A 9,065-nucleotide genomic window follows, 5' to 3' on the forward strand; every position below is an offset into this window, starting at 1 on the left:
AAATATTTGATCTAGACTGGCATAGTGCCTTTATGTAGTCCAGATTTAAACACGTGTACCTCTCCTACAGAGACAGAATATGGAAACAGGTCTGTTTGAAGTGCTACTGTAGATTATAAATACACTACCTCTGCAAGTATCAAGAGAAAAGCATTATCTCTGCACGGATGTGTTTTAACGAAACAATACAAATTTAAAGCGGTACAAACATAAAGCATTTTTCAGTAAAAACATATTTATTGGAATATTATTTGATTTGTCCACAATAGTTTTTTTTTTTTTCAGGATGTAGAAGAAGCAGTCAGTTGCAGTCTTTCTGAAGGTTGGTTTCATTTGCTGGTAATTAAAGTTAAGGCAGTGCTGGTGTGAGAAGTTTTCCCCTCAGGGAAAACAAGGAACACTTTTCTCTGCTGGACGCTAAGAGCGCGTAGGGCGAGCAAAAGCCGAGTGTTTGTTTGTGGCGGCAAACACTCCAAACTAAGTTGCATACTTGATTAAATAGCTGTAAGGTTTGGTTGGCTCAGTGTGGCAGATTGAAAAAAAAAAAAAAAGAACAAAAATCCCTCCAAAAACAGACGATATGCATCTTTAAAATAGTCACACTCTAAATAAATAGATAAACTAAACAAACTAAGAATATGTTGTTTTTTATCAGAAGGGATGGTTTGCTCCTTCTGCCGAGTGAGCAGATAATAAGGTGAATTATTGATCGTCCTGGGAGGAAAACTGCTGATGCTTGACCAGAAGTAGCCTGATGGATATTGTAAAGTAAAACAGAACCTTTGGCAGGATGAATACCAATGCCCTTCAATTACGTAAATTACTATCAAAAACCATTATCAAACTGCAAGATACAAATAAGGGAAATAGAGGTTTAACATATTCTGTAAGTCTTTTCCATTTTGGGAGGCAGCTGATGTTGATACAGTGGAGCCCCATGTTCTTCAAGACCACTCCCGATTTGCCAGTTGTCAAATCCCATGTGCAGTTAATCCACCTAAAATAAAAAAAAAGGAGCATTTCAGTCTTGTTTTTTTTCCACCATTGGTTAATTCAGTCAATCTACAGTAGTGTACTAACACTGCATTACAAAAGAGGAAATCAACAACATAAGCAGCAGTCAATTCAACATCACAAACATTTCTTCACAGGTGCATAATAAATGTCCCGGTGCAGGCCCTCCCACAGAAATGGCTGGGCCCCTAAAAGGTCCAGTGAATGGTCTCTCCCAGGACAAGATTTAAACCAACATTCAATCAGCTGTGTTAGCGCTAGCCTCCTGGCTAACATTAGCTCGTTGTTGGCCCGCTATCAGTTTAAGAAGAGAGGTTTATACTTGTTACGGCCGCGCCCCGCCCCTTTGTGTGGCCTGGTGTGTGTGTGTGTGTGTGTGTGTGGTTGGCTTGCAGCTGTAAAAGTGCTATTTTCAGGTAGCGTATGTTGTACTACCTGGGAATGTGGAGTGGCCAATCAGAGAGGAGCAGCTGCCGACACGGAGGGCTAAAAAGACTGCCGGTGCAGTAGTAGAGAGAACGGCTTTGGACAGAGACGTTTGTCGGTGTCACTAAATGTTATGTTCAAATGTTAAATTGAGGTACTCGTTTTGGCCGGGCCAGGTAAATTGAGTTCATTGTGTAGGCTACTGATTCAGGAGACTCTTGTCTTTCACTTATGTAGAAATTCACATGTTATTCACACTAGGTTAGGGGTGCTGTTTGGTTGTATTATGATTTGGGTAGTTAGCATAGCAGGTTAGGCATTATTTTTATTTCTTTATATTCACCAAGATTAGTCGTAGATTTAAAACTCAAAGTTAGTCTTTTCTGTTTTCCTTATTTATTGATTTCAACAGCACCCGTCGGCCTTTGCCAGTTGCCTCACTTTTTGCCACACAATTTATACTAATTTGTTAATAAATAACTTTAATTTGCCAAAAACAACTGGTTTTATTTTTCTTCCTTTTCCCCACACGAGCCGGGTCGTAACAATACTTTAAACAGGGTACATCTTACTAAAGCAAGTATTTAGGTGTAAAATAACATTTGGTCATTGTTGCTTTAAATTAGGGTGGACCAGGTTTTTGCTAACCTCCATGGGCCCCAGAAAGCTTTCCCCTTTATCCCCCCCCCCTTATGGGCGGCCTTGTGTAAAATAAACAAACGTACTGAATCCTGAAAGGGTGATTGCACCTACTGTGTTGTGATTCCTTAATCAAATGCCATCTCTTGACTCCTCCGCACACAGCGTGCAACCTTTTTCTTAAAAACTCCCGTCGGATCCTCCCGCCACTCTTTCTGCAGGATGTTAAACAAACAAGAAAAACATCACAAAATAATCTGAATAGTGCAACCCTTTCCTCCTCTCATGCTTTGTTTCAATCTACTGCAACCACACATTTAGAAAAGAAAAAAACAGACTCAATTACAAACATTGGAGCTCCTGTTTTTTTGTTGTCACAAGTAGGCACCTGTAAACAAAGATAATTCTCTTTAAACTAATTCAAGAATCACCTTTAAAGGTCACATATTATGCAAAATACTCTTTATGTTTTTCTAACACTAATATGTGTCTCTAGCCTGTCTACAAACCCCTCAATTATGGAAAAAGTTAATCCTCCCCATCTTTTACCGGCTCCACTTTTCAGAAAATGTGTGCTCAGACAGGATGTTTGGAGATTTTCCCTTCATGACATCACAAAGGGCAGTAAATCCCCCCCCAGGTGGGTGACACTCCCACAGCTAGGTGTTTGTTCTGTCCACTGAGTCTGCCTTCTCACCGTAAACAACTGGGCCTGTTGCAAGATAGACCAAGCCCTTCCAGAGAGGGGACGTGTTCGAACACAACTTATTTACATTTAAAGCTACAGACACAGAAACAACCTGTTTTGAACAGGGCTGAAATGGAGGGGTCTATAGGGGTGCTAAAATTAAGGATCAGAGTGGCAAGACACAGAGACATGTTTTTGGGAGCTCTGAGACGCATTTAAACTTGCTGAACAGGAGGAGAATATGTGACCTTTAAATGCTGAGTTTCTCTCCACAGGAACCCACTCTCCTCATTCCAAATGTGTTACCAAGGTAGAGTCAACATTCATTCCAGGATTTATTTGATCTTCTAATGGCTCAGGGTGCAAATATATATATACACACTCAGAATCACAAATAAATGGTTATTGAATCAGATTTAGTTTTCATCGAAATACTCAGATTTATATGAAGTTCAGAGCATACAGAGTATGTCAGTGGTAAAAAAAAAGATGCATCTGCAAAAAAAAACCTACGCCCCTACGAGTGTTCCCAAATGAGACAGTGTGCACTTACAGCTGCATCCACATTTGCAGGAGAGTCTCCATTAGGGTCTGCCAACATGGAGATGACACTGATCATGATGGTCTCCACTGTGTGGATTGGCAGCCAGCGCTCCTCAGGCTTCTCGTAGCCGTACTTGTCCTCTCCAGGTTCATGCAGGATGGAGATGCAGACATCGCCGTTTTTTGCCACTGGCAAAAGTCCCAAAAAAAAAAATAAGAACACAGAAAATGTTACATTTGTCCCAAACCAGAAGATCAGGTACTACGTATACTGCAACTCTTGTTTGAATATTGGAATAACAAACATCATTCTATTAGTTGATAGCCACATAGCTGATGGCAGCAAACTTAAGAGCAAATTCATCATTATCCAGATACGAGAATTTGCACCAAACAGCCAAAAAGTCTGAATTTCTCTTAATAAATAAGAAAATAAATGTATGCAACTAAAGCAATGCTTTCTAGCTCAGCATGTGTATATTTTACTGATTGGATAGAGATATGAGTATGATGGCTCATTGGCTGTGCCCTCGCCCAACTTTGATTCAGTCATGTTGGGTTAGCGATCAGCTATCTTCAGATTAATTGGTTGCCAATTTAGTGGTGGAAAAAAAAGAGATTTGATTTGGGCTCAGGATGAAAATTGCAAGCATAGGTATTTTGTAGCAAAAGAAGACGTGAAGATAGATATATAGACTGAGTTTGGTTGAATAAGCACTCTCTTATTTGTTTTTGTTTTTAATTCCACTACATATCATTACTGAAATATTACCGTAATCAATGCAATTGTACATCATATTTTTTTCTCATACTTTGCAGGCTTGCAATGAGACTGAAAGTCTTGTCAAGAGACTTGGCTACATCACTGTTGCTCCAAAGTAATGTAGCCTGTTATATTTAATCACACATTAATACATAAGGCTCTGCTAATTCTAGACTCCAATTTATCCAATTCAAAGTTACACATAGATTACGTTACTCAAAGTCTAAACTACACTCTTTTTTTTTTTCCTGACCTCTCACCTTTATGTCATAGGTATAAGGTAGCGAAATGTACAGTTGCTCAACATTTCCAAAGATTTATAACTCTAGGTCTCATGCATTTCAGTGGAGCTCGGTGAGAAACTAGAACGTAGTGCCAGGACGGTTTTGGTGCACGGTGTGGTAAATGCCAAGAGATGTATTTTGAAACTGGAAATCTGATGCAGCCCGTCAGTTTGTGGTCTATAATAATTTATTCCTGTGTGTGTGTGTGTGTGTTTGAGTATGTTGGGATGCATGTATGTATAGATGCATAAAACTATACTCAAGTGTGATTCTTGGTGAGTATGTGCATAGATGGGATTGTGTGTGTCTGTGCATGAGCGTGTGGTCGTTTGCATTTACATGTAAATATACTACTAGTGTATTGCTTCATTTTTTAAATAGTTTAAAGGTTTATTTAATTATTATGGGCTCTGTATGCCTTTATTTAGAGATACAGACAGTGGATTGTGTCAGAAATTGGGGAGAGAATGTGGAGAGTGACATGTGGGAAAGAAGCCACAGGTCGGAATCTAAACCGGGCAGCCCACCTGTGAGGGCTAAAGCCTCAGCACTTGGGGCACGCGCACGAACCACTAGGCTACCAGTGCCTGAGAAAAGATGAATTCAACATTTTGAACAGCCCCCTCTCCCCCCAGTGCTTACCATTTGGATGCCACAATTCTGTGACAAACTTCATCTTTGGTGGCCTCAGAGGATAGTCACGCGGGAAGGTTAGAGTTGCTTTGAAGAAACCTCCTTCACTACAAAATGACAAAAAAAGACAGTGATGACCTCCGGGGAGGATCATGGGGGGGGAAAAACATACATTGTTTAATCTGAGCTACAAGGTGATTCGCTTTCGCACACTCACAATAATGTGTCTTGGGGTCCAATGACGACCACCTCCCACTGATAGATGTCATCATCATCTACAAGGCCGGCAGAGAAGCCCTCCACTGGGTTCTTGTTGAGCTCTAGAAATGAAGGGTTGCAAAATACCCAGACAAAAGTGTCAAAACGCATTCGTCAACTGCACAGGAAGCTACGTAAACAGGGGGAGCAAGTTCATCAAAGTAGTGCTTGGTCATTTATTTTCAGTAAGATTTGGTGACCCTGATCTCATTTGGACTAATTTAACGATGACAATGACAATGTGGAAAACACCTAAGACGTTTCAAAATCACCATAAACAACCTCCTGTGAGTTTGTGTGGTGATTTGGAAATGTCTCCAGTAGTTATTGAGCAACAGTCTTAGTCATATCCTCACAGCAGTGTGCTACTAAATATGCACATGCACTTCAAATGTATGGTCATGAGCTGTATACGTACGTAAAAACGTAAGCAAACCACACAATACATACTCCAAACTATCCGTAGCTGCTCTCATTTCAATGGTGGCCTGAACTTATGATGCGGTAAAAAAGAAGCTCATGTAGCAACAGTTAGCCAACTCACCTGCTAATTGTTTACGTAGTAACAGCGAGGACTGTTCCGTCATTGTACAGCTATGTCTTTCTAATTTTTTTGTTTTTTTATGTTGAGCACCAAATGTCTGTCAAACTGTCACCGAGTTTAAATCAAACATTGGGGAAGAAAAATGTAAAATGATCTGTCCACGTTTTTCTCCTCCGTCAGTCTGTCTGACAACACCGAAAACATGAGTCAAACAGCTAGAATAAAGTGTGCCCTCACTCACAACTGTCAGGCAAACATAGCCTTCCATTGAGATAACTTTATCAATACAGTCAGATAATTACATTAATATTAAGGTAAGACACAGGGCCATATATGTTACTATAGGGTAGTTAATCTTGGCAGAAAGGTAGATGTTATAGCATTAGATAGCCCATGATTCCTGCGAGGATGTACTCAGGGTAGAATACACTCAGGTAAAATGTCTTCTTCGTTTAGCTTTGAGCATTCTGCTAGGGACTCATTACTGCCTCCCGCTGTTTGAAATCAATACTACACTTTCTCAGTTTGCATAAACCTGTTAAGAACAGTGTGTGATCGTACTTCTTTGTGTGTATGCACATACACTCTTGGAGAAACACAAGTTTGTTAAAGCCCAGCGCAACGTCGGCTTGGATACTGCCAACCGTGACAAGTTAGGCTACTAGATTTATTCATTATTTTGATCAAAGATTGCATCTGATATTGTACCCGGAAAGTAATCACCTCTCAAAAATCCCAAATGCTCTCCCTCCTATATACCTGCAATTTGATTTTTAGATCGCTGAAAAAAATGTAGCCTGTATTTGACTGGGAGAAAGGTAAGAACCCCCTTCAGGGGTGGCAAAGTCATATAAAGTAAGTTTTCTAAAGTTCATATTCTTTATTTTAACATTCAATTCTAATCAAAGCTCAACCTTTTTTTTTTTAACATATGTGCTTTTAATTGTGATTTGTGGCAAGAAGTGATGGAAGAAGACATTCCTGAAGGACTACAAAACTAGTTCACAACCTTTTAAAATCATACAACTGAGTGCAAACATAATGACTTTCAGGCACAAAATGGCAATACTATATAGGCCTATCAAAATTTCACACTGACCACCTGACTTATTATTTCCAGAAATTAGGCTCCTGCAAGCAAGTTGAAAAACCTGGATCCCTTTCCTCTGACTGGCCCATCACAACTCCCTCCAATACAGAAATCAGCAAATACATACTGAGCACACATAAACACATTACTTCTGCCTCACCAACTAATACCAAGTACCAGAAAATACCAAATGTTGTGAGTAAGATTCCATATACCACATTATAAGCTTAAGTATATACCACATTATGTATGTGGGCCCTATCAACTGTACTTGAAGAACCAGAAGAGTCCGGTCCCTGGTCAGGAGTTGGACAGCAAGGTTAAGTATCTTGTTTAATTATTTTATCTCTTTATAGGTTGTTAAATTGTGTCACGATTCATTCTTGCACTGAGATTGTTTATACCTATAGGCCTACCTTTACATCCTGGTAAAGAAGACTATACAGTCTAAACATAAGCAAGGTATCAGTAAGTTATCTGGATTCACTAACCCTAAAAAATTAGATTGTGTTCTATCCAGGAGGAGGTTTTACCCATCTAGCAGGGAGCATGGTCACATAAAATGGGCGGTAGATGCCAGTTTATGACCATTCACAAACATGGACAAGTCTACTAGCACAAACAAGGAGCACGTTATGATCTGAAATGAGGGATTTAAACTCATAATCCAGATTAAAAGCAACACAGTTGCAGGTCCAAAATTCAGGAACCGGCGGGTAAAATAAGTCACTAACTGTTTGAATGTGTAAGTGAAGATATAACCAGAAGAAGACAGGAGGGGGCTCTCTTTCATAGGATTTTACTCCTGATATAAAATCAATGGCTTTCATTGTTGTGATATCGATTTAAAGCAGGAAGCAGTAAATCCATCCTCCAATGAGCTTCACCCTCTATAACTCCTGACTCAGAGCATCAGAAATTGTACTGAATGAACCTTTCATGTCACAGGGTAGTCACCATGACATCTACAACCCCTTTTAAGTGAGCCTTTTTCAAGGGAACGTGCTTAAATGTTACAGCGACTAAGCTGTGTTTCAGGTTGGAGCAGACGATGTGATGGCTTTCTACAAAAGGACTTTAGAGCTTGATATGGAGCTAAAACAGTTAACTATGGTGAACAAGAAACTACAGAGAGAAACTTAAGGTGGAGAAACTGGAGCATGAGAAGAAGGTAAAGATGTATTTTAGAAACTTGTTTTATTCCCTGCATAAAAATACATGTTTAAGGAAAACAATTCAACTCAGAGGAAAAACCATTTACATTGGAGAAAATGTAAATGAATAAAATTAAATTAAATAAATTGGTTGTGATGACCTGTCATTGCCCTATTGGGGTGGTCCAAGGTTAGTGGGTCCACAACATCAGGGGGTTGGGGATTTATGAGAAGGGCCTTTCCTCTTTCAATAGTGGTAATGTTGGGGAGCACAATGCAGACTGCAATGATTCTGCAGGCCCTGTCTGGGCCACTCTAAGCCCACTCAGGCACGTGGATTGGGCTTTCAGTAGTCCAAAGGCTATTTCTATCCTGACCCTGGTTTTAGCTTTGGTGCCACCTTCAATCTGATTTGTGGCTCTGCCTCAGTGTCAGGATAGGGTGTCATAGGGAACAGCTACTATGTCAGTAGAAGGCTGCATATTATACTACACTGCATATCATATGGTCCATACAATTCATAAAACAATTCGTCATATACTGTAGGTTACCATCAATGTTATAAAAACCTGCTTATATGGTCTCAGTTGTCAAGTGATTTGGGAATACCAGCTTCACAAGGAATCATGTGTTACAGCACAGAGTGTGTTCTTGCTGAGACGCAACAGAATATATAGGTAAGTGTACCTGCAGCAAAGAACCTCAGGGCTATACGCACAAGGTGTGTCTCATGTCTCTTAAATGAAGAATTTCCTCGGTCAAACCGGTAATAGTTCTGTGCCAGTATCTCAAGGATTGCCCTTATAGCCCTAACTGCGGCTTAGAGGAGAGAGGACAGACATTAGTGACAGACACCACTCGATATTGCAGATCACTGACATTGATTGGACATTGAAGAGGATGGGACTTCTATGAAACTTCACAACAACACTAGAGTTTAATAACAGTGAACAGACAGACCTTAAAATGTACATCGACTCTCAACAACCAATCATAAACCGTCATTTTCTAAAGACTCAGTATGGGATG

At 39.9% G+C, this 9,065-nt stretch overlaps 1 protein-coding gene across 1 annotated transcript; it reads right to left on the reverse strand.

Moving 5' to 3' along the window:
• Window positions 1–212: 212 nt before the first annotated feature.
• On the reverse strand, window positions 213–6,146 carry ube2g1b (ubiquitin-conjugating enzyme E2G 1b (UBC7 homolog, yeast)). Its single transcript, XM_020644311.3, has 6 exons — window positions 5,793–6,146; window positions 5,208–5,310; window positions 5,000–5,097; window positions 3,321–3,499; window positions 2,194–2,294; window positions 213–997 (listed from the first exon to the last, which is right to left on the reverse strand). Exons 1-5 carry the CDS (start codon window positions 5,833–5,835, stop codon window positions 2,208–2,210), a joined length of 510 nt encoding a protein of 169 aa, XP_020499967.1. The 5' UTR covers window positions 5,836–6,146; the 3' UTR covers window positions 213–997; window positions 2,194–2,207.
• Window positions 6,147–9,065: the final 2,919 nt, after the last annotated feature.

The sequence above is a fragment of the Labrus bergylta genome, chromosome 17 (genome assembly GCF_963930695.1).
Source record: "Labrus bergylta chromosome 17, fLabBer1.1, whole genome shotgun sequence".
NCBI classification, from domain to species: Eukaryota; Metazoa; Chordata; class Actinopteri; order Labriformes; family Labridae; genus Labrus; species Labrus bergylta.

What these genes read in the sequence shown, in the direction of transcription:
- ube2g1b (XM_020644311.3), bottom strand. Translation starts at nt 5,835, where the DNA reads ATGACGGAACAGTCCTCGCTGTTACTACGTAAACAATTAGCAG. An exon ending in ACTACGTAAACAATTAGCAG is followed by an intron (nt 5,311 to 5,792) that starts GTGAGTTGGCTA and finishes CTTCATTTCTAG; the next exon opens with AGCTCAACAAGAACCCAGTG. An exon ending in CTGCAAATGTGGATGCAGCT is followed by an intron (nt 2,295 to 3,320) that starts GTAAGTGCACAC and finishes AACATCCTGCAG; the next exon opens with AAAGAGTGGCGGGAGGATCC.